The 27564-nt window shown below is 28.8% G+C and overlaps 1 protein-coding gene and 1 long non-coding RNA gene across 2 annotated transcripts; one reads left to right on the forward strand and one right to left on the reverse strand.

The window, feature by feature from the left end:
• Positions 1–13448: 13448 nt before the first annotated feature.
• Positions 13449–13895, reverse strand: LOC136076974 (uncharacterized). Its single transcript, XM_065791062.1, has one exon. The coding sequence runs from the start codon at positions 13893–13895 to the stop codon at positions 13449–13451; it is 447 nt and encodes a 148-aa protein (XP_065647134.1).
• Positions 13896–15096: 1201 nt separating this feature from the next.
• LOC136076624 (uncharacterized) lies at positions 15097–17980 on the forward strand. Its single transcript, XR_010636432.1, has 2 exons — positions 15097–15446; positions 17672–17980. It is a non-coding gene; the product is annotated as an uncharacterized LOC136076624 (long non-coding RNA).
• Positions 17981–27564: the final 9584 nt, after the last annotated feature.

Genomic DNA, 27564 nt, shown 5'->3' on the forward strand with positions numbered 1-27564 from the left:
AACGGCTATATCCTTCAAGAGTTGTTAAATATCTTGGTGTATTAATTGATTGTAATCTTACAAGGAACTTTCACACTAATGAACCAAGCAAGAAACTCTCGAGCTAATGGTATGCTTTCGATAATTCGTCATTATGTCATAAAGTTACACTTATGAATATTTACTATGCATTATTCTCATCTCATCTTAAATATTATTGTCAAGTTTGGGGTCAAGTTGGAAACTATCGCGTTTAGAAGTTGCTATAGTCTCAGAGTTAATCCATTAGAATAATAAACTTCCAACCAATTAAATCTGATACATCGAAATCCTTCAAAAAACTTTTCATTCCAACATTTCCAGCGCTAGTCAAGTATGCTAATTTTCTTTTTTGTTTTTGACTCCTTAAATAAAAACTTACCATTTCTTATCACAAACTTGTTCACAGAAAGTAGACAATTACATTCCTACTCTACTAGAAATATACACAATGGAAAACTAAATGCACCATCTTTTAAAACCCAGAAGTATGGTAAACATTCTATTGCTTATCAGTGCGTCTGTGAATGGAACAGGAGCCTTGTATGCATTTTGAATGAGTCCAAAAAACTATATCCTAAAATACCTTTATTCCATCTTAAACAATATCAATATAAAAAAATTCTGAAAAACATTTTATACTAACTTTTATGCACATCATCCTTACGATTAAAATATTTCTTTAACTTATCTTTAGTCATTATTACATTTATCATCAGTACTTTTTTTTTATTTTTTTATTTTTATTATTATTAAAACCTGCAAACTATTATTTCTACATGTTTGTTTTAGTGTATGTTCTGTGTGCTTTGGTCTATGTGTTTGCGGTCCATGTGTTTCAGTGTGTGACCTTGCTTATTTTTACTTATATCATGTGTAAAATTAGTGTCACTCCTTTGATCAGATTTCTGTACGAGTAACACCATCCTAAATAAATCATTAAATTTTTATTATAAATGATTTTATGCTCATAACTACCATTATAATATTAGTTATTGTTATTATTTTTTCATTGTAATTATTGTAAACATACATATTATTACTATTACTACAATTGCAGGCCCTGTTACAAAATTTTGCTGCGTAACAAAAACGCGTAATGCATTTCTAAGTAACTCAACTTAGCAAATATATTTTGTACTGTTAGAAGTTATATTGCGTCACTAGCATCTTTTCAAATACCGCATTGTAATTAAAGTTATTTTATTAATGTGTTAAAAATCATGCAGTTTTTTTTTTCTCACTATAACAAAAGTTACAAATAAAATCTAAGTTCCTATTTGAAAAATCATTTTTATTATTTTTTTCAAATATGAGCTAAATTTTATTTTGAAAAAAATATTTTTTTCTTAAAATAATATTTGTTTACTTTCTTATAATTTTACAGTTAGTTTTTGATTATTTTATTAACTGTTAATAAATTTTTTCTTATTTATTTCGTGAGCTCTTTATAATAATGTTTTTAACAATAAAAAGTTTTTTTTAATTATTTATCAGTTAACATCAATAACATATTCGTGATCATAATTTATTTTCATAAATTAGACAAACGTCATTAAAACTTTATGTCATTGAATTAACAATAAACAAAATGTCTTATTAATAAAATATTTACATCAAATTATATTGTGCATTTTTTAAACTATTATGACAAAAAAATTTTATACTATTTTGTTAAAATTAATGTTAAATTTATATATATATATATATATATATGTATATATATAATTTATATATAATTAAATGTTAAAATTAAAAATTTTAAACTATTATGACAAAAAAATTTTATATTTAAAAGGAATTTATATATTTAATTCCTTAAGATAAATCTTAAAACACTTTATTTTTTTAAACTACTTTTTAACAACAACAAAAAAATTATTAAACAAACTGTTTCTTTAACAAAATATCTATTAGTTTACACTTGCGGTTAAATGCTTTTACTTACGACTTTTTTTCTTCTGAATAAATGTCACATTAATAACATCAAAAGATAATTTAATTATTCTTAAAGATAAAGGTTTTTGCGTAGCGCAAAACAGCTGAACGCATAGGCAAATCGCCTTTTCGCAGGCAAAATGCGAGCTGCGTAACGCTTCTTAACAAGGCCTGCAATTGGTATTTTTTTTTATTTTTTTTTTTATCTTATATTATTATAATATATTGCTGTTATTATTACTATTATTTTTGTTATTATTATTATTATTATTATTATTATTATCATCATCAAAACTATTTACAATAGTTTTGATAATAATAATAATGATTTATGGAAAATAAATAGGTTGTTGTTGTTATTTAATTTAATTTTTTTTTTTTTTTTTTGATAATATTAGTGGCCAGCCACAGGGTCAAATGGTATATAGCCTCATGTTTAAAATCCATTCAAACTTAGATTAAAATGCTTTTTAGAACCGTTTTAGACAAAGTTATCATTTATCAGTCCCATAATTTCTTTTCGACAACCAAATTTTATGCAGAGTTCCAAGCATTGGCGCAAATATATTCTAATGGAAGTTTAAGTATTTTTTTTTTTAACATCTTCGCTTCCAACAAGACTGCAAGCAATCACTATTAGAGTTGGAATTTACTATGTTTACAATGCATTTTTGCACCTTGTCTAAAAGAGAAAGGGCATCAATAGAAGATCCGCCCCAGGTATGGCAACAGTATTCCATAGAAGGACGGATTTGAAATTTATAAAGATAAAGAATAGAATCCAGTGTAAGAAAGTGTCAAGCTCGATAAAGAAATGCAACCTTAGCAGATGCTAATTTTACATTGGATTTGATATACGGTTTCCAAGAAAGATCAGAAGTAAGAGTTAATCCTAGATGATTAAGGGTAGACGACTCATCGAGTTTGTTACCGTTCATAAATATAGGAAGATCTAAATTATTGCGATAATGATTGGCTAAATAAAATTGAGTTTAATCTAACTTAAAGTTCACCAGCCACTGTGAGCCCCATACTGTAGCAGAAGTGAGATCCTTTTCAAGCTCAAATGCCCTCTCCAAGCAATCAGAGAGGCTTCTTATCATAACAAGAATAAATGGTAGTATCATCGGCGAACAATGCCACCTTAGATGTGAGAATATCTGAAAGATTGTTAATGTAGATTAAAAAGAGTACTAGGCCAAGGATAAAACTTTGAGGAACCTCTGAAGTTACAGAATATGAAGAAGAGTGCTGTCCATCTAGGACAACTTTTATACTACAATTAGAAAGAAAGGGTTCAATAATTCTTCCTTTCTAATTGTATAATACGCCATTAGAAAGCTTATGGAGAAGACCAGCATGCCAAACTTTATCAAAAGTTTTAGAAATATCAAGAGCAATGGCCTTAACCTCTCCACCTTTATCTAATGCACAATAAAACCTATCGGTTATTACTGTTAGCAAATCAGCTGTAGAACGAGAAGATTGAAATTTATATTGATGATCAGACATTTATTAGATGCAAAATGAGAGATTAAGTTTGTTAATTAAAGATTCAAAAACCTTGCTAATATACTAATGGGAGGATAGTTCGATATATCAGATTGCTCTCCAGAATTTTTTTAAATAGAGATAACGGATGCCGCTTTCCAGCAGGCTGGAAAACAAGACTCTGATAAGCACTTGTTAAAAAGTTTTAAAAGTATAGATGACAGCTCTGGAGAACACTTCTGCAAGACAATAACAGGTATGTTGTTGGGGCCACAAGCTGTAGAAGAGTCTAGGCAGGAAAATCACTTTAGATACAGAAGCTGGAGTGATACAAATGTCAAGCAATGGATCAACCTGTTTGACGGCAAAATCAGGTAGAACGCAACTAAGGGAATCAAGAGATGATATTGATGAAAAGTTCTTAGCAAATAATTCAGCTTTATCTTTAGGTGAGGTGACAAAGTCTGAACAATATAAGAGAGTTAGATTAATAGATTTGCCCTTATTATTGATACTGTTGAAGATTCTACAGAAGTCATGAGAACCTAATTTTTGTGATGAAATACGAGATATCTTGACCTGAGAATAGAGGGCTTTGGTGTTAGACAAAACCTTTTTCACAATGGTTTATAGCAGTAATAAACAGACATCTGTTTTCTGAAGAATTGTTTTGCTGTTAGATATGGAAGTAATGGTTTTGATTGGCAATTGCAGCAGCACAATGTGAAGAAAACCATCGAGAAGAGTGAGGCTTGACCTGGAATTGTCAAGAGGGAATAAAAGATTCCATGCCAGCCTGAATCCACGAAGTTATGTATGAAGCACATTTGTCAGCAGGAAGACAAAAGATTTCTACCCAAGGGCCATCATTAAGAAAATCACAGAAAGAGTCCCAGTCAGCTTTAAGGTAGTTATAAGAGGTACGATGATAGGGGGATTCAGATAACGAAGAAGAATGAGATAATAGTTTTAGAGAGATCAAACCGTTATCAGAAGCACCTAAGGGTGAATGTGGAGAAACTGAGCACTGACTAGGATCAGAAACAATACTTAAGTCGAGTAGAGAAGGTAAGTGATTCGGGTTGTCTGGAAAGCAAGTTGGAAAGTTGACTCTTTGAGTTAGGGATTGAAAAAAGCAAAAGTTGAGGGTTTTAACGCCAGTAGAGTCACTAAAACTAGTGCCAAGCCATTTAGTGTGATGAGCATTAAAGTCGCCAATAACAATGATATTGGCTGATTTTCTAACAAATGGGTGAATTCTTGCAAATGTAAATGACTGGGCCAAGCATTTGACTATTAGAGTCATTACGAATTAAAGGAAGATAACCATCAACGTTATGATCACAAGATGAAACAGCTGAACTCATATTAGTCTCACTAAGAACAAGTATGTCTGGTGAATTTTGCAAGAGATAAGACTCAACAGAAGAAAAGTTACTTCGAAGACAACGAATATTAGTGAATGATAGGTGTAGAGAACTTGGTTATGACGATGGTTTTTTGTGTCTGATAGTTTTTGGTACTTTATTCATTTTTAAATTTGTTATAGAACTTGACTTGAAGCATTGACTGTACTCAGTACACTGTTTAATTGCCCAAGCAATTGCCTCATTACTATTAAAAAACCCTAAGCCGTAAAAAAGAGTTCCAAATGTGGCCTTGATAATTCACACCAAAAATACAAATAAGGACACCATTTATGCTCAACATGGAACTGTTAATACTTTGATATTTTTTAGCTGGCAATGGAATCAGTCTCTCTGAGAGCTACCTCAGAGTTAGGGAAACCTGACTACCAGCCGGCCTCAGAAAAATCATAAAACTGTGTTTTAGAGCTGTGCCCTCATTAGGAGGTAGTAGAATGAGTTGCCTAGTCATAAAAACCGAGACACAAGCAAAACCCATGCATTGAGTCAAGAAGATCCAGCATTCAATATCCTAAACTGGAAACAATGTATTAAGATTACATCTGCGCCAGCCTAATAGATGAAGTAGTTGGTACGAGGCTGGTCAACAGAATCTGTTTATCCCTTAGGTCTTTGCCTAGGAAACTTTGCCTACAAGACAGTAGTCGGATGCATTTAACATCATGAGTGTTTTTATCAAGACACAATCTCTAGTCTTTACTCAATCAAGAGCCCCAAGGCAGGAGGTGTTTTATGTCGGAGTTGGCTTCTCATTTCCTTTGCCTAAAAAAGTGTATTCTACAAGACAGTAGGACATGAGACAGGTTGTACTGGGTTACATGTTACCAGTAGCATTTTAGTTGAATTTGTTCAATGATATTTTCTTTATGTGTTCCAAAATCCTGCACAAAAAAAAAAACACTAAGCTTATTAATTTAAGAAATATGTTGTACTTATCTTTCACTGATTGCGAATGATATATTAACAGTTTGGCTATTGTAAAGTGAATTTTTGTTGATCTTTGAGATTTTTTCTAGTCATACAACAAACTTTTTACTTCATTTTGGTATCAAGTGATGTTTTTATTTATTATATTATATATTATTATAGCACTGCTACTGGAGCCTTGGATCAAACAAATCCATATCTAAAATGGTTTTCTTAAAAGATTGGGTAAAGGACTTTCGATCTTTTGTAAACTAAACTAAATCCATACAAATCAATGTAATTTAATAATGTATGTGCACATTTTTCTGTGGTTATTTTAGGTGCTCCAAGATCTAATGGTCACATCACCGCAGAAGGGCATTTAACTTAAAACTTTGCGCTTGCTTCATATCGAAAAAAAGCCTAGAGTAGGCATTAACCACAGATCAGTGAATGATCCAGCATTTTTTGGTGTTTGAGATAGCTTACAGACATGGCGCAAACTCCAAACATTTGTATGTTCATACTTGGTTTAAAGTTTCATCCCCTCTTACCCAAACATGAGGGCAGCAAGTTGGTATGATAATTTTTTTGCTAATTTTAACTAAGTTTATTTTCATCTATAAGTTTAAAGCTGATTAGTATTATCTCCCAGCGTTCATAAATTGTGATCTTATAAAGTATAAACCCTCCTCAATTTGAGGGAGTTACAAATTTTATATGCTCATAATTTTTGAACACTTAGAGATTGTAAAACAATACTCAAGTTTTATTGATGAATATAAATTTCGTTATGAATAGTAAAAAAATTATTTCATCAACTTCTTGCTCTCACATTTGGGGCAGGGGGATAAAATTTTAGTGCTTATTTGTTCCCAACCTCTATTCATTGCAACTTTTTAAAAAGCATTATTTCTTGACATAAACATAAATATGCAAATGCTTCAATTTTACTCATGTTAGCTATCTCAAACACCAAAAAATGCTGGATTGGTCACTGCCACAGATCTTATTTTTCTGAAAATAAAAATTTGCCTCAGAATTTAGCGTTTAAACGCTGCAAATGTACAATAAATATTTATATACATATAATTTTCAGCTTAAAACAAATATCTCAAGAAAATATGTAAAAAAAATATTTTTAAATGTAGTTTTAAGGTTTAGAGTCTGCAGTTAGGTATCGGATCAAAGGTCAAGTTATTATATCTATTCAATAACAAGACAGCGAGAAGAGTTGCCGTAGAAAAAAAGAGTTTTAGCAAGCTCTTTTAATCCACTCTTCTTTTTTAATGCTTTTTTAAAGAACTGTTTATTTGAAGTAGCTTCTGAAGCTTCCCCAAGCTTTTTTTTTTTTTTTTTTTTTGGTTATTCACCTCCTCAAGGCCGAGAAGGCCATAACAGATGAGGCTACTTGTGGTTATAACCCTCTCTCAACTCTATAACTCCGAAACACGAACCTTGACGAACAAGGCCGCTGCGTGGAGAAACAAGTTGAGCGCGATACTACCAGGGACGTGGTGGGGATCGAACTCGGAACCTCTCGCTTATGAAGCGAGCGCTTTACCACTACACCACTACCGCATATCACACATATCATAGCATATACCGCATATCATAGGTTATCACACGTTCTACATTATCTTGAATTAATTTTAAAACAAAAAATATATTTCTTGTTTTGAGAAATAAGATTTTTAAACTATGCTCAATAGATTTACGATTTTACTGCGAGTTCTGATGAATTGTTAGCAATTTTAAAAGATTATAAAAGTTTAGGAATTCATTGAGTCCAAAAATTCTACGGGAGTTTCATCCGTAGGCATTTTTCAAACTATGATCAAGAATATCAAAAATTAACCAGTAGACTGGTGAAATATCCAACTCAAGACCTAGTGGCTGGTCTTTATCATCAAAAACTGCTCTCAGAAGGATTTCACCTAATCTTTCTGAACTTTTTAATTCATCCATAAACACTTCACATTATATTTGTCAATTCTTATCCCTTTCCCTCCTGTATGATCCTCCTGTAACCCTTTCCCTCCTGTAAACAATCACATATACCCCTTATCTAAACTGTGATAGCAATTTTTACGTCACAAATATTTCAAAAGATTTAAATGTACTATGCAGTATTTTAAGAATTTAACCTTATGAAAATAAAGCAATACACATAAATGTAAGAAGTGTAAGCAAATACTTCAACAAACCAATCACTTAATTAAGTAATAATAAAGTTGTAATACTAAAATAATTTTTTGAAGTTGCTATTTGTCTTGCTGAAAAACTGTTATCAGTTTGATAACTTTGATGAATGTTATAAAAAATCACTGAGGAAGAGTTTTTAAAAATTTCCTTTGTTAATTATTTTTAACAAATGAGTTCAATACTTTTGTAATTCTTTTGTTATGTAACTCTTAATTATAGATTAAAAAAATTAACAATAATAATTGCATAATAATCGCTCGATAATGTAAGTGATGTAAAGTAAGTAAAATATACAATATCAAAAAATGTTTATTTTCCATAGCAGGTTAACTCTGATAGATTTTTATATATTTTTTAAATTGGTATAGAATTCTCAACATCTTGTGAAAGTGTCAAATACAAACCGCTTTACTCATTCTAAGAAATTATACCTAACAGTTAAAGCAATTTTTTTACTTTGTTTTCCATGTAACATAAGTGTAAGTAGCATTTTCAGCAATAAGTTCCTGCTCTTTTGGACAAACTCAAAACTTTTTACCTTATTTTATTCATTAGACTAACAGCTTTCATATAAAATAGCTAAAAGTTTAATTTAAAGTTTAAATAAGCAAGTATTTGGTAAAGTTGTTGCGCATTTAACATTAGTTAAAAATGAAATTGCCCATATATATATATATTATTTTTATGTTTTTATTTTCTCATTAATAACTATAATAATAAATTATTAGTAAGAAAAACAAAATAATATTACAAATAAGTTTGTTTTTTTCAGCGCGTTTTTAAAATGCGCTATTTTTAATATATGCAAAAAATCGCGGCAAAGATATCAACAAAAAAATATATGCGTGGTAATTTAAGGCATGCGACCGCACGCATCTCCTGAGAAGGCCTACTTATTTGAGAATCTCAATTATTTTTTTATTTTGATATAAAGTTATCTATTTATGCTATAAAATTATGTAATATTTTTTGATTTCTTTTAAAAGAAATAATGGAGAAAAGAAAACCTTTAGGTTGTGAGTTTAAACAAAAATGCCTACGAGAAGAGGAACAATTGAAATCAAATCAAACATCTTAGAAAAATTTCTATCAAAAACTCATCATGATAAGAATGTCGAAGTAAGTCCAATAGTTCAAGATCTGGTTGATTCTGGAAATAAAAGCAAATCAACTGACTCTACTAATTCAATTAAAACTATTCAAACAATTGAAAGATTGACTGAAACTGGTGCTGCCTCCGAATGCTTTGACAATATTAGCGATTGGAAGAAAAATTTTACCATTGATTTCATACAAGATGCTGTTATAAAAGGTCCTAACAGTTTCAAATAAGATTCTAATAACTATCCAAGAATTGTTGATAATTTGAGCTTTTCAAATCATTTTTTTAACTTCATTATGGATAATGGTGAAAAAAGTTTTTTGTTTTTGTTGTAAACTTTTTTTTTTAAATCCTATTATGTTGGCTCATAATGTTGGTAATGATTGGCGCCATATTTCCATATAATTTTAAAAAGACACAAAAAAAGCCTTGATTATTTTGACTGCTACAGCAAGTGGATGGATCTAAAAAATAGATTACAAAAAATCACTTTAATTGATAAAATTTTGGATAAAAACTTATTTAAAGTAGAACATTGGGACAATGTAATTAGAAGAATAATTTCTCTAACTATTATGATGGCAAAGCAAAATCTGCTACTCAGAGGCTCTTGTGAAAAAGTCTATCAAGATAACATTAGAAACTTTCTTAATATTTTAGAATTTTTTGCGTATTTGATCCAGTTATGGAAAAATATTTGTTGAGAGCAAAAATAAAAACCGATTCTGTGCACTATTTGGCTAAAGATATTCAGAATGAAATCATTGACTTGATTGGCATATCCATTAAATTTGAAATTTGCTCAAATGTCTAAAAGTCTGTGTATTTTTCAATTATTGTTGATTGTACACCTGACATCAGTCACCAAGAGCAAATGTCAATGCTGGTTTGATAGGTTGATGTAGAGGATAAGATTGAAATTCATATTAATTAAAGTTTTCTTGGATTTTACTTAATTGAAGGTTCGACAGGACATGACTTTTCAAATGAGATATTTGACTCCCTGGTAAAAAATAGCTTGTCAGCGGAAAACCGTAATTTTCTCGCAGGCAACACAACATTACAATTTTAAAATCTTTCTTTTTACTCATTTAAAAAACTTTACAAAATTTTGCTTTCAATTTATACTTTACAAATCACCTCAAATATGCTCATAAAAAAACCACTTATACTATATATATATTTTCTCAAGGAAACTACGTCAGTCGAAACCTCCGTACATAATTTCTCCCTCGCAATTCAATTACAAAAACGTAAGAGGTTAGAGCTATGACAATTTTGCAAATGCGTAAGAAATGGTGAGCAAGCTTTTATTCTTAAAAAAAACAGCTGAGCGGTTTATATTCCATGCTGCAGACACACATTAAATCTGGTAGTTGTTGATTCTAAAATATGTTCACCTAAAATTTCTATGTTTTCTAATATAATTGATCAAGTTTACTTTTTTTTCTGCTTTAATAAAATGATGGTTAATTTTGCAATCAAAGTGTCAATCTTTAACAGTTAAACCATTAAGTGAGACAAGATAGGAAAGCCACATCAACGCTATAAATACTCTTCAATTTGAAATGCCAAAAATTTATGAAGCACTGCAAGATGCGGCCAAGAATACTAATGAAACAGTTGCAAAAACCACAGAAGAGTATGTTGAAAAGCAGTCCAAAAAAACTTTGAAAAGCAGTCCAAAAGAAAAGTATAAGCAAAATGTTTTATAAATAGAATATTGAATTCTATTGAACTATTGCAATAGAACATATATTTTATGCTGCAATTGCACCTTTTAGCTTTTTATTTGATATTAAAAAGCTCTCAACAGTTAAGAACGATGATTTAAAATTTCATTGCATCGCATTGGAAAAAAAAAAGGAATCTGAAAATGGAAAAAATGATTTTTCTGGCGAGGAACTAAGCTTTGAATTAACGTCTCTTTCTTTTCATTTTACTACAAATATGGATCTTGAAAATGCTATAAAATATTTGTACACAAACGATTTGAATGAAATCTACTCAAAAGAATCTATTGCATTAAGAATTCTTCTCATATTACCAATAACAGTACTACCAAAACAGTTACATTACCAATAACAGCACTACCAAAAATTATTTAAGATCATCAATGGGTTAGGACAGGTTGAACAATCTTGCAATTTCCATTGAAAATAAACTTGTTGCTGATTTAAATATTGTAGATATCTGGTTGAAATTTTCAAAAATGGAAGCTCCAAAAGTACTAATTTCGAAATTTATTTTATCGAAAAGTTTGTATTAAAGTAAGTTAAAAATATAAACTTTGATTTATTAACTTTGATTAAGGCGCATAATTTTGTGTGCACATAAATGAGAGGCAAACTTAGCAAATAGTAACTTTGCTATGAATGTATATATATATAGATATACTTTTTTTCACATCTTTGCTCCCAACAAGGCTGCAAGCAACCACTAATTATAGTTGGTAGTTACTGGAAGAGAAAAGATTACAGTACATTAGTGTCACATAGTTGTACCATTACAGTACATTAGAGTCACATAGTTGACTTGATGAATAGGAGATTGAAAAACACAGAAACAGTGACAACAGAGTCAGTTGTACTAGAGCTAAGCTATTCAGTGTGAGGAGCATTAAATTCATCGCAATAATTTATCTATAACCATGTTACTTAATCAGGATTATTTTTTTTATTAATATAATTGATTGATGTTTTCTAGTAATATATTTCTATTGACTTATATTATTTATATTATATGAGTATATAGTTGTGTGACTTGATACAGAGCACAATAATTTTACTTTATGTTTTTTCTTAAGATAAATATTATTTGTTTTTATAACTGTAATGATTGCATAACTTTTTATTTATATTATATTACTCAAAATAATTTTATTTTGGCTAACAGCATTAAAAAAAAAACCTGAAAATTTTAGCTTGATTGACCTACCTGTTCGAAAGTTATGATTGAATCATATCTTTTGAACAGGTCGAAATTTGAGTTTCTGGAAGATACAGTAGATTTTAATAATTTTTGACATTAGATTGTAGTAAAAAAATTATCACTTGAAATAGATTATTTGGGTCAAAAATCACAATACAAAATTTTGAGTGACCTTTTTTTTACTTATAAAGTTATCTTTGTCTAAATTTGACCAAAGTTTTTAATTTCAATATTTATCCAATTTTAACGCTTAAACATACTGGCCAATCAAGCTGAACTTTTTGAGATTTTGTTTTTTTCATAAAATCTGTGGGTAGGCAAAGTTTGAAGCAAATCTGAGGTGGTACCCTGAGGTACCACCTCAGAGCCATTAGGTGATTTGATATAAAATGACTCTAAAGTTATTTACTTGAGGTTTTTTTTTTTGTAACCTTTTTTTTGCTGGTTGACAAGAAACTTTTAAAACAAATTTAAACCGACATTTGTTTTTTATTTACTTTTTACTTAAAATTTATATGGCTGTCACAGTGGCCCTCAACAAAATCAAAATCAATAAAAATGTCAACGGAATCTGTTTGCAGATACTTTTAGAACTTTATGTGTATATTACAAATCTGTAATATACACATAAAGTATTATATATATTTATATATATATATATATATATATATATATACATATTTATGTGTGGGTGTGTGTTTGTGTGTGTGTGTGTACTATATTTAAATTCAAATTAAAAGAATTTTGATTTAATTTTTTATGGGGCGATTTCGCCAATGTAAAAAGAGTTTAATATTTATGTTACTTAATTAAAATTAATTCATAACAAAATCATTTTATTCATTTAAATATACAAAATATTCTGTATAAAATCTTATTTATTACATGTGCTTTGCCTGATTTTTTAACCTAGTAATGGACATTTACTTATTTGTAAAATCTCACAAATGTCATGAGGGAACGGCAATTTTTTTTACCTAGTAGTACCAATTGAAGTGCGAAATTTTAATTCAGTAAAAAAATTTAAGAGAACATGTTTTTAATGCAAGAACAAATGTAATATATACATATTATATGCATGTTATGTTTTAGTTAAAATGCTAAAGTACACATTAATAAAGAGAGTCCTCGAAATAACCCCCTTTTGCCCGTATGCACGCCTCCAGTCTTGGACGCCATTCCTCGATTGATTTACGCACGGTATCCATGGATAAAGCATCCCATTCTCTGAGAAGTGATCGCTTGAGGGCATCAACGGAAGTGTGAGGGTTGCAGCACACCTTCGCCTCCAGTTTAGACCAGATTGCATAATCCAATGGATTAAGATCTGGTGATGCTGACGGCCAGGCATCCGTAGAGATAAAATCGGGCACATTGGCTGTCAACCACCTCTGTGTTGTCTTCGCTTTGTGTGAAGGGGCACTGTCTTGTTAGAATGACCATTGTTCCCCATTGAACAACGAGTCATTTATAGGTTTTACCACCTGCTCTAAAATGTCCTCCTGATAATTTTTTGCTTTTGTTTTTACTCCCAACTCATAAAAATGCAATGGGGTTTTGCCCATTGCACTAACCCCCGCCCAAACCATAACTTGTTCAGGATGGTGGCGTCTGGTGACATATCCAGCATGGTGAGGTAATTCTGCACGACTTTTCGCGTAGACGCGATCATTTTGTCGATTAAATTTGATCTCTATGGTGAAATATTTTTCGTCTGTGAATAAAATTCTGTTAACAGCAGCGGGCCCATATCGAGCAAGAAGTTGAGCACATTTCTCACGTCTTCCTTTGATGTTGGCGGCTGTAAGATAGTGACATGTTTTAATTTTTAATGCCCGTACCTTAAGGTCTTCTTTCAAGGCTCTGTTAATGGTCATATGACTCACATTCATTTGAAGGGCAAGTTTTTTTTGATTCTGTCTTGGATTACGACGAATTCGAGCTTAAAGCGCTGCAAGCATTTTGGGGGTACGTGCAGTGCGTTGCCTGCCACCACCATAACGTTTTTTGACAGAACCACTATCATTATATCGCTTAATAGTACGATAGACAAAATCCTTTGATATTCCTTTATGCTGCAGCATTTTGAAAATCTGATACGGTTTTCTCTTCCCGTCTAATAATGCTATAACTGCACACCCTTTTCCTTCCATACTATCCATTATGAAAAAATCTACAAATAAACACACAAATAAATTAATAAATTCCAGGAATCTATTCAAACAATACAAATAAATGCGGGACTATATAAAAAGCACATGCCTGTTAACATGACAAGTTTAAACAAACTTTGCACTTCAATTGGTACTACAGGGTATTTAAATGTTAATATAAATACGCTAACTTTGTTTCGATTAATGTAGAAATATCATACAACAGTTGTAAAAATGTTTTGTTCAATTAAGTTGATGATTTGCTTTTTTTATAGCCACTATTGTTTTGCGTAATTTTTTTTTTTTTTGTTTTGTTTAAAAGAGTAGTACTAGAGAATGTATTTGTATTAAAACCAAATTATTGCATAACTGTTATACATTTCCACAACTAAAACCAATGAACTTGAGGACTAAAAAATTCAAGTGTTCACTGAACATTATTTTTTTTTATTTTTTTTTTATTTTTGAAAGTAATAAAAGATAGAGCTTAGAGACTAATAAATAACTTATTAATAATGATCAACTTACATTAAATAATACATCAAAATAATTTTTTGACACATATTAAATATTAATTGGATGTATTTTTTGTATTCGTCTTTTTTTTTATACGTCCGTAATGATCACTAAACACCCAATTTAAAATTCTGAACATCAGAAAAGCAATAATTAAAATAGTGTTTTATGTTGTTTCATTCGTCTTGCCGTTACGTTTATTTAATTTTGGTAAATATTTTTTCGATATTTGTTATATGTAAGTTATTTTTTTAATCACTATTTGTTTGTTAATAGGTATTAACAAAGTAATTTATAATAATTTACAAATTTTTTTCTGTTATTAAATAATTTTATCTATCTTCTAGTGACTTTTAAATTACAATAATGACGTAATGAATGTTTTTATTGTTTTTAAATCATTTTATTGAAACAAAAAATCTTTAAAGTGATTAGTTTATGTTATCCAATGAAAATGTCTAAATTATTAATTAACATATTTTCAAGCTTTAAACTTGATTTAAAGTCATTTTATAAAATCAAATGCGATCAAAAAATTTCATCTTGAAAAGCCACATTCTTTTTTTAACGGTTGCGGTAGTTACAATAAACTACGATTTCTATTAGCAATACGGTTGTTTCGAATTTCATTTGTTTTCTTCGAATTTGTCAAAGGATTTTTTCTAGTTCTATGATCGAGTTTTTAAATATATAAAATCTCATATTGTTACCATTGTTTTTAATTAACACTAGTAACAAACTTCATAAACTTTTCAAGTCGTAAGTATACTTCAATATGAATTTATCATTTGTTTTTATTTAAAAATTTCTGTCTTGAAACTAAATTTGAATTGTTTCAAAACAATAACTTACAACGATTATATGGAATTGTTGATAACAAGCTTATGTTTTTTTTTATTAAGTAAATTATATTATAAAAATACAAAAACAAAAGGCAAAAAAAGTAAGCATAGGAATTTCATAAATAATTGTAATAGTTTGATTTATACTTCAGCTTATTTTTTTAAATATATCAAAATAAAGCATGTCATACTGATTTTTCAACATAACTGAGATGTTAATCGATTGTATATTCAATAGACTTCACTTTTTTTTTGTAAATTTCTATATCTAAGAGTTCATCTAAATAATACATTGACATTCTAGAAAGTAAATTAAAACTTTTTTTAGCTTACAACAGTTTTTATAAAACGCTGATAACCTTTTTAACTTTGGCATCTCTGAATATAGAGATATATTAAATATTTAAAATTCATAAAAATATACTTAAAATTCATATAATAATGATTGATTAAATTATCGATTTTTATCTTATTTTTGTTCGTTGCTTTTTTCTTTCCAAAAACATTTATATATTTTTGTAGCAAGGTCTATAGTTACACGTCGTTTTTTGTGTGTGTGTAAAAAACCAAGGAAACGGGCTAGTTCAAGAAAGATTTCATAAGAGTACCATTTTTTAAATCTTTTAAGAAAATTTTGTATTGGGCTAGATTAAAAATTTCTCAAGTTTGTTAGTATGATATACGTATTTTATTCGCAATTGAATCGCGTAAATTTCATTGCGCGTGCAAATTTAAACTCTTTAACTTGTTAAATCCCATTTAAACTTTTTTTCTCCATAAATAATGCTTTTTAATTTTCTGTTATGTTGTTAAGAAAAGGTAGGTGAAAAATTAGGAAATATTCCTTAAACTCTTAATTAAAAAAAGTACTAGTTTTTTGTAAACAAGTTTATTATTTAAAAAAAAACGTGCACCAGATGTCCAGTTTGTACATTGAAAATTTTGATTTTCTAAACAATAAGACCGTTAGGACTTCTTGGAAGGGGTCATTATAAATTACGTCATGCTATTTTTGACCGTTTTTGACCATCGCTCCATGCCCTCCTCCCTCATCACAAGATCGTAAGTCTTTAGTAACAAATCCCGTACAGGTCCTCATAAAACCACCATTTCCTCCCCCTCCTTCCAAGAGCATGACATAATTTATGCAGGACGTCTAAGAAACATAAAAAAAAGGGTTTTGCACTCTGCGCTTCGACTTATAAATCGGACACCATAGCTTTGTAGCTCTGCTTTAACGACAAAACTGTTGTTTATTATTGCAACTGTATCAAAAATATATTATATCATAATTTTGTTATAAAATTTAATGCAGTTTAAAAATTATATAAATAGTTTTTAAAGAGCTTTTTTCAAAAAAAAGATTTCAATCAACGCCGAATTCGAATAAACAAAAATCTAAACATTTATTTAAACTCTCACTCTTTGAGTATTTAATGGTTTTTCACATAATTTATATTTCAAATATATCGACGAAGGAGATTTACAATATTAAGTTCTTTATTTGAAATTCGATTTCAAATAATCATTTCACTTCAAATCAACGTTTAAATGAAATGCGTTTTGTTTGTTGACTTGTTACATCACTTGGTTATATTTAAATCACTTTTTTAATTTGCTTTTATTAGTAATATGAATATAAGGAAGTATTTTTTTTAATTAATATTAATGATGAACTTTTTTTACATATGTTATATTTATGGTAAAACGAAGTTTAAAAAATGTGATAAAAATTATGTTTAAATTGATAAAATTAAAATATTTTTTACAATTTTAGTAAAAAATTGTTTAATTAAAAGTTTCTTTTTTTTTTCTTTTTATATATAATTTTATTATTTAAACGTATATAATTTAATATTAATGTAAATACTATTATGTAATATATAATGTATTTAATTATAATATTTTTTATTGATTTTTTATTCTTTTATAACTTCTTATACGTAATATGTAAATATATTATATATATAAATATTATAATTTATTATAAAATTATGTTATAAATTTTATATTTATAAATATATGTATCATTATATTGATTATATTTCCTTATATATATTATTCATATGTTATTAATTCCGATTATTGTTTAAATTTTTATTTATTTGTTTATTTTTATTAAATTATTGCTTTTTTCTTTAGATCGTCTTGAATTTTCTCTTCAAAATTACGATTATCCACTTAAAACTTTATTCATTGAATGTTTTTATGAAAGTCAATCATCATTTACTGATGAAATAAAATTAATCGTCGATGAACAAGAGTGGGAGATTTCGATTCACGATGGAAAAACTTCTTACGAAACTTCTTGTGAAAATTATTTCGTAAATCATTACATTAAATCTGGAAGAAAGTTATCGAGGTTAATTGTTCATAAAAATATTTTAAGTGATGAAGAAAAAAATCTTATAATTCAATGTTCAACAAATGTTCGCAATGTCGTCTTTTATTGTCCAATTAAATTCGAAGGATGGAAACCGAAAGATAAGATTGAAGGGTTGCGGATAGACATACATAAACATAAACACACGATAGACATCTCACGTTATTTAATAACGAAAAAAGATTTTGAAGAAAATTTTCTTCCGTGGATTAATCTTTGTGAAAGATTAGATCTTGACCTTCACGACGACATCGATTTCATTGAAGAGATTTGTGAATGGATTCGTTGTTTGAATCTCAAGTGGTTGATGATCTGGTACCGTGGAAATAATTTTTATAACCTCGATAAATTAAAAAACTTTATAACACGAAAAAATGTTTAATATCTTAACTAAAATATGAACAATAGTTATAAAATAATAAATGAAATATTTAATATATTATTTTATAATTAAACGTTTTAAAATGTACGAATTAATTTTAATAATATTTTAAAATTTTCATTAATTTTCTAAATTATTTAAAGGATTATTTTTTATTTAAAGGATCAAAATATATTATTAATAAATAATTTTAATAATTATAATATATATAATTATTAGTTTTAATAATTATATAACTATTGTATTATTAATATATATAATTTTTATTAAATAACTTTATTAGTAATTATTCTAATATGAATATAATTTTTCAAAACCTTTTTGAAATTTTTGTTATTGTTTTTTGTTAATTATATTTTTATTTCATTGTTCATGAAATATATAATCATAATTAAGATAAATAAAAACTAGATAAATTTTTGTTATATTTTATTTAATGATTTAACTTTAAATATTTTTTAGAAGTTTTGAAACTCTCAAATTATTTGTAACGTTATGCAGAAAATTTTTCGTTTAATGTTTTTTGTATTTATTTTTATGTAATTTTATAGATATTTAATTTTGCTATGAAAAATTAAAATTATATTTGTTTTCGATTTACACAATATAAATTTATGTTTAAGTCAATTATTTTTATAAGTTTAAGTTTTCGTCCATCTTTGTTTCTTTCAAAAATAATTTGTTGTCAACGTAATAATAAAATTCGAAATTTTTGTAGAATTTTTCGTCGAAGTTATTTTGTTCGAAATATAAATTTTCAATTAAATAACGTTTGTTGTTAGGCCTAATTGATAATTAATTTTTTATTTAATCTTTTTTAAATCAACAGTTATGACCATAAATAATGAGAGTCGGTTGCGGTTAAAGGTGGGGTGGTATAATAAATTATAATGGTTCCATTGAACAAGGTAATTAAAAGGGTGGGATAGGTAATTCGATTAACAGGTAGTATTAAAGGTGGTAATAATGGTGTGTTAGTTAATGGTATGAGGTAAAAGAATTTTATAATTTTTGTAAATGAACAAGGTGGTACTAAGAGTGAGATGTGTACACGGGGTGATGATAAATTATAATGGTTTAATTAAACAAGATTGTTTAAAGGGTCGAATATCTGGGTCAAATAACATTTGAGTTATAAGGGTGGTAATGGTGTGTAATTGAACACAAGTGGTAATGATGTTGGTATGGGGTAAAGGGACTTTATAAGTCTTCGTAAATGACAAAATGATACGTAATAATAAACTAAGAGTAGATGGATACGTGGTTCTCAATAACAGATATTAAGGTTTGGTGGGAGAGGTATCAATGGTATATATATATATTTTTTTTACCGGTGACTTTTTAATTCCGAGTTGTTCAATAACAGATATTAAGGTTTGGTGGGAGAGGTATCAATAGCATATAATTTTTTTTTTACCGGTGACTTTTTAATTCCGAGTTGTTCAATATTCGGGTTTTAAGTGACAAAAAAAAATCTTTGTAAATGAAAATAATATTTTTTTTTAGTTTCTAGGCTTCTTTATAGGATTCGTTAACTTTAAAGGATAAAATTTCGATTATATAGGAATAAACTTTACGATTTTCTTATTGTTTACAAAATTCGGATCGATCGTTGCTAATAAATGATGCCGTTGTTTTTCAATACTCTTTAAATTTAATACCGTGTTTTCATAACGCAATGTGAATTATAAATCAGATGTAGCAATTGCATTGATAAAGTATTTTAATATATGACAAGAGCATTCATAAGACAATGTATTATGTGATGATGAATCTCCTGATATAAAACTTTCTAAACATGCAGTTTAATAACGATATTTATTTTTGCTCCCATTTAACAATAATCTGAAAACAATTTATTTTCATCAATTTTATCAAAAAATATTTTTTCTGTCAATCTATTTTTTTTTTTTTTTAAACTAAAATTCTTATGTTACAATTACAATTTATGATTATAAGATTTAAATTTTATACAAAAATGTTACTTTAGTGATTTTAAAAAATCGTTAACATTTGTATCTGCATCAGAAAGTTTATAACACCAGTTGTCTGTATTCTTTTGTCTTCTTAAAAATTGCTAAAACAAATAATTGGTATTGTTAATTACTACAATTATCAGCAATAATCTACGCAAAATACTCTACTGAATGCAAATTTACCACATCAATATAGTGATTTAGAATCATTTTTTAAATCGAAAGTTTCTTGCATGTCAATTATGGCATAAATAAAATAGTAATTTCCGAGTTTTTTATTATTTACTTAAGTCAAAAAATTTAGATTGCTAAAAACTACCCATAAATCTACTTAAAATTACTTTAAATTTTTTTTAGTTTGGTTTATTCATGGTCAACAAAATTTACAAGTTGTTGACAAAGCGCGGCACACCAGGTCTCTCTAATATGAAAATACAGTTTTTCGATTTCAGCTAAAGTGAAGATGCCAGAGCAGAGAAAGTTCATGTTTGAAATTGTTTAAGTACTTTGCCTCCACCGCATTTTCAGTTACGTAATTCCATGATTTTACAACACGGTTGGTGAGGTAGTTGTTTTTTTCAGCTCAGTTTTGAACAAGCTGTACTTTTAGTTGTTTAGTGTGTCCTTGTGGCCAAATGCTGTACTTTAAAGATTTGATATTTCGTTAAAGTTGTGGGACCTCGAAGTTAACTTTGTTGATTTTGCTCATGATTTTATATTGCTCGATAAAGTCTCTTCTTACTCATCGTTCAGTTAGTGTTTTCTGGTTAAGGCTTAAATGTCTCTGAGTATACGGAAGATGTTTTAAGGTGGCAATATGTTTTGTGGCTTGCTCGAGTTTGGCTATGTCTTGAGCTAAAAACGATGACTTGTACTGCAAAATTGTAGATGCGGGCGAACGTACGAAAAATACAGTGTGCGCTATAATGCAGAACTTCAACCTCGAAAAGTCTTCTTGAGCCTGCCAAGCACTTGGTTGCCAGCTGATGCAGCCACGCAGATTTGTTTTTAACTTTTAGACGCTAGTTATAAAAAGGCCTAGGTCTCGGTCAGATGACGTGCACGATAGCTGATGCAGTTGGCTTACCAAGTTATTTCTTGTATAAATTGCATTCAATTTTTGTTGTTGCTGCGCCCAGTGTGCATGACTTTGTCATGATTTAATTCGACGACTTCAATTATTTTACAGTTGCCTGCATACATTATAAAGTGGTGTCCTACTTTGTTTGCCAAATTGTTTCTCCACGCAGCGGCCTTGTTCGTCAAGTTTCGTGTTTCGGAGTTATAGAGTTGAGAGAGGGTTATAACCACAATTATATAGCCTCCTCGTCTGTAGTGGCCTTCTGGGACTTGGGGAAATGAATTAACAAAAAAAAAAAAAAAAAAAAATTGTATATGTAGACAAGGAAAAGAAGTAGTCCAAGAACAGATTCATGTGGCAAACCGCTAGATGCTGTTTTCCAATCGAATTTATTGTTTTCAAGGGCTACGTGTTGTAGGAGGTTGGTTGGCCAGCTCTTGATCCATTTATGCAAGTTTTCGGACACTCCGTAGGGTTTGAGATTATGCAGCAGACGACGGTGCGTTACTTTATCGAATGAAAAAAATTGTAATTATTTATTTTTTGTAATTAACCTCGTAAAACCCACGTTGGTGGCGGTGTAAGTATCTTTATTCACAAATCTATTAACTTTATATTGCGTAACGACGTCAATGTTAATGATACAGATTGTGAGTCGTTGTGCATCGAAATAACAAATAAAGCAACCAAAAGTATTATCATTAATTCTATTTATAGAAAGCCAGGTGGGAATTTTAAAATATTTAAATCTTATTTAAAAATTTTTTTAAGCAACACCAACATAACAAAGAAACACGTTTACTTAACTGGTGACTCCAATATAAACTTGTTAAATCATTCTTCAAATGTAAATGTTCAATATTTTTTAAATACCTTAATTCAACATGATATAATTCCAACAATAAGCAAATCAACCAGAATAACTAACACTTCATCAACATTACTTGATAATATATTTACTAATAATATTCATAATTGCCTCCTAGAATCTGGTATAATCAAAACTGACATAACAGATCATTTCCCAATATTCTTAATTACAAATAATATAACTGATAATCATTCTGCTTTAAAATCTACAATCCAAATGCGACAGATCAATGAAAACTCCTTGTTGCACTTTCGAAATCTCTTATCAGAAAAAATTGATTGGGACCTTATATTACAATCACAAGAGGCAAATAAGGCGTATGATCTTTTTTTGGCGCAGTTTTGTAAATATTACGATTTGGCATTTCCACTAAAAAAAATAGTTATAAATTCAAAGTCACTTTTAAGCCCTTGGATGACCAAAGGCTTACTTAAATCATCTAAGAGAAAACAAAAACTTTATGAAAAATATCTAAAACATAAATCATTCACAAATGAAATAAATTACAAAAATTATAAAAGATTATTTGAAAAAACAAAGAAACACTCTAAAAGAATTTATTATGCTAAGATGCTAAAAAAAACACAAGGAAACACTCAAAAAACTTGGAATGTGATTAACCAGATAATTGGTAAAAAAAGATGTTCTAACAATAATTTGCCACAAAAACTCTTAATTGATGGGGAAATGATCAGTAATAAAGAAACCATCGTTGAAAAGCTCAACGACTATTTCCTTGAAGTTGGCCCAAATTTAGCAAGTAAAATCCCAAAAAACACCACAAATTTCAAATCCTATATAAAACCAACCAATATATCTATGAAAGAAGTTAGTTTAAATATAACTGAGGTGCGTAATGCGTACAATAGTCTGAAAAATAATAAATCCGCTGGCATTGATCAAATAAGCGTGAACGTAGTTAAAGCAATCTTCGATATCATAGAACCATCTTTGTTTCATATTTTTAACCTTTCAATACAATCCGGTATTGTACCGGAGAAATTAAAAATTGCTAAAATATCACCTATTTTTAAAACTGGCGATAACACAATTATGTCAAATTATAGACCTATTTCTGTCTTACCATGCTTTTCAAAATTGTTAGAACGTATTATGTATGATAGGCTTAATAAATATTTAACCAAAAACAAAATACTGTATAATAAACAATTTGGATTCAAAAAAAAACATTCAACGGATCATGCAGTAATCGATTTAATAAATTATATATCCGATGGGTTCAATAATGATTGTTATACACTAGGAGTTTTTATTGATCTGTCAAAAGCATTTGACACAGTTGACCATGACATACTTATAGAAAAACTAGAACTCTATGGAGTATTAAACAATAACCTACTCTGGTTTAAAAATTACCTGTCAAACAGGAAACAATACATAGTGTATAAAGAAAATGAAACAGGAAACAAAGTTATAACTTGTGGTGTTCCCCAGGGATCCATCCTAGGACCACTATTATTCTTGTTGTACATTAACGATTTATATTTAGCTTCAAAGACTTTAAATCTTATTTTGTTTGCTGACGACTCTAATCTTTTTTACTCAAATAAAAATATAAAAGATCTTTTTAAAATATTTAATGAAGAACTAATAAAAGTTAATGATTGGATTATTTGTAATAAACTTTCATTAAATGTACTGAAAACTAAATTTTTGTTGTTTCATAAACCTAGTAAGAGTGATCACCTCCCTCTAAAATTACCCAATCTCTTTATGAATAATTCAGTTATTAAAAGAGAATCAAATGTAAACTTCCTGGGATTAATATTAGATGAAAATATATCATGGAAATCTCATATTAAATCTATTGAAAATAAAATTTCCAAAAATATTTTTGTTCTATATAGAGTTAAACCATTTCTTAATATCAAGTCTTTAAAAATTATATATTTTTCATTTATCCATAGTTATCTATCCTATTGCAATATTGCATGGGGAAGTAGCAACTATGGAAAGCTTAAAAAAATTTATAGTAAACAAAAAATTGCATGCAAAATTATTTTTGGCGTTAAGAGAACTGCTCATGGAGAGCCTTTCTTAATGGAACTTAATGCACTCAATGTTTATAAACTTAACATATATCAAGTTATGCTGTTCATGTTTAAATCTAAACATGGTTTGTCGCCTAATATATTTCACTCTTACTTTAATAAAATTTCTCATAAGTATCCCACAAATTTTTCAAATGATAATTTTGTAGTTCCAAGATTCTATTTCAAACTCAGTTCATTCCAAATTCAATATCGTGGAGCATTTCTATGGAATGAATTTTTTCAAAAAATTAATAAAAATAACATTCTTCAAAACATATCTTTTGAACAATTCAAAATAGTATGTAAACGTTTCTTATTAGGAAAAAATTTCGATCTAAAATATTTATTTTAAAATTTGATTATAAAATAATAAAAAAATATATAAACTGAATAGGTTTTCATCTACTTTTTTTGACAAAATTCATAACTAATTTAATATTAGAGCTATATTCACTAAAATTAGTATGAGTACTAATATGATGTCTGCGCTTTTTATGAAGGTAATATTTTTTTATTTCGTTGCTATGGATACCTTTATTTTGCTTAGCAACAACCTACTTTTGTTATCTGCAGATATTTTATAAGTGCTATATTCACTAAATTTGGCATGAGTACCAATATGAGATCACACTTCTTACAAAAGTGATAATTTTTTAAATTTAGTTGTTATGGATACTTATATTGCTTAGTTACCGGATACTTTCCTTAGTTACAAAGTGGTAAATTGATATTTGAATATCTTATCGGATTTTTGACCCACCTATATTGAATAAAAATTGAGTATTTAGGTAAATAATGTTTTAGGAATAATAAAAGCAAAAAATAGTGCAAGAAAACGTTATCAATTTTAAATTACATCAAAAAATTATAAAACAATAATATCGTTTGAAGATTGTTTAAGTAATTGTAAAACATCTGAAGGAAATGCTTTATGATTTGTTTGGTGTGATGTTGATTTACGCAATGATGAAATAACAGGATCACTGGAAACTAGGAGTCTATTGATAAGATCAGTATTTGTTGCTTTTCTGGATGTTTTTCGGCTGAAATTTTCGCGATAAGATTTAAAGTCTTTATTTCTGGCCTCTTGAGCTTCCTCTGACATAAGTCCGATGGGTAATGTAAGGCTTTTAATTGTCATGTCCATGTATCAATACTTTGTGAACTGATTGAGCCATGTAATACCATGGATAAAGGGACACATATAGTCTAAAAGTGTCAAAACAATAATCCTTGAACTTTAAGCAGTCTATTTCATATCCTGAAGAGAGCGTTACCAAGATAATGTAAAATCTGAATATAAGGTTTTGGTCAATACCCAGAATTTCAGCTGTTTGTTCATATGCTGCAAAAGCACGCCTTGAGGTATTGCCATCATTACTTGTTCTAGAACCACCACTTTTAGGGAAATCAACAACAAGTCCCATTTTGTTCATAAAATAAGTCTGAATCTTTTGTTTAGCTACAGATGCCTTTTCTTTGTGTTCTTTAGATCTTGCTTGCCACTTTCTTGTTTCTTTTTTATATGCAATGTGCAATAACATCTCAAAAAATCGAATCCATGCATGAAGACTGGAAAGACCATATTTGAACTCTCTGTTAGTATAATCTATATTAAGGATGTCAAGACTATTCATATTTTTTGGAGAGACACCACACACTGAACAGCATTGGTATGAGTTATTTTTTTCAGATAATATTGTTTGAACCTTGCCATCAATCATTGTAAGTTCAATAATACAATTCACTTCAATAGAAGATCCGCAAACCTCTAATAAAATCATACCCAAGCTTTCTATCTCACCTTTAATGTACTGATCTTCTTCAATCACAGATTCCTTGGATTCCATTTTGTATGCAAATCTTATGGGTCTACAATAGGCTGTGGAGGACGACTTTTGATTTCTCCAATTAGGCACCTTTTCGTTGCTGTTGTTAAATCCAGTCAAATCCAATGGGACAAGACAAGTAATAAATAATGATTCTTCACGCTTTAAATCTCTGTTAATGTCGGGTTCTGATAAAACTTGTTTATAAATGCTTTGGCCAGTAGCACCATCAAAACCAGCCTTACACGTTAGTGTCATTGTTTTTATTGCTTTGTCGTTCAATATCAAGTGCCTTAGCACAGGTTCCTGAACTGCACAGATTCTTTGCAAAGTATGAGTCATTAAATCTTTTAAAGGAACTGAAGCTGAATAGTCCTCCACTGTTATGTTTGCAGGATAACATTTCAATTTTGCATCCCTGACATCATTGTAAGCGGGGTAGATGTTATATTCTTTCACCAAGGCTCCGCTTCTAATCAATTGATAGGAAGCTTTTGTCAGACTTGCATCAATTATTAAAGCCAGTGCTTCGTCTGCTGAATATTTAGTTGCTTTATCTGTATTTGATATATTTAAAACATTATTGGCAGCAATAACAACAGATTCATCTCTAAATTTTTTATTAGCAGCAAAAAATAATTCATTGGATGAATGAGATTCAATTAAACAAGATACACGCCGTTTTTTAGTTTTATTAGAACTATTATCAAATGCAACTGGTTTTCGACCACGTCTACTTGCAGTTGGTTCATTGTCTTTTTTTCTGACATTAATATTCATTAAGCGAAAATTAGAAAAGTGATTCTAAATCATTAAAAATATTTTAGCAATATTTATTCTTATTCCACTTAATGTTAATATTTATTTAACTAGGAAAGATGAATCTTTTAAATTTTTTTAATTTGGAGATGAAAGCATTTATAGAAAAAAAGTTACTATTATTTTAAAGTTTGTGAACTTTAATATTTGAATCGTTAAATGATAAAAAGGGGCGGAAGTCCAAAAGTGAAAACTTTCGGAAAACTAAAAAAAACTGCATTTTCCCCCGTTGTAAATTTTTGTTAATAGTTTAATAATTTTTTTTTTTTAAAGAGGATATAGTTTTTTACCTTAAAAAAAAATATAAACCATTATAGAGTTGTTAACCGGAAGATTTTCTACAATTCCGGAAAAATAAAGTTCTTTCGGAAGGATATTGAGAATCAGGAACTTTTTTTTTTCGTACCAAATTTTACGAAACAAAAAAACCCGTCGATGTTCATTTCGCAAATGCTACTTACGAAATGTTGCCTATCGCAAGTTGAATTACAAAATAAAACTATTTTGCTACATACAAAAGTAGCGCTTACGGAAGTCGCACTTTCGAAACCAGCTTTCTCGTTAAACAACTTTTTGAAGTCTGTAAAAAGATTTTGTTGACCAAAACGGATATTTTTTTATTATTATTCAGTGAGCAAAA

Source organism: Hydra vulgaris, chromosome 02 (genome assembly GCF_038396675.1).
Source record: "Hydra vulgaris chromosome 02, alternate assembly HydraT2T_AEP".
Taxonomy (NCBI): domain Eukaryota; kingdom Metazoa; phylum Cnidaria; class Hydrozoa; order Anthoathecata; family Hydridae; genus Hydra; species Hydra vulgaris.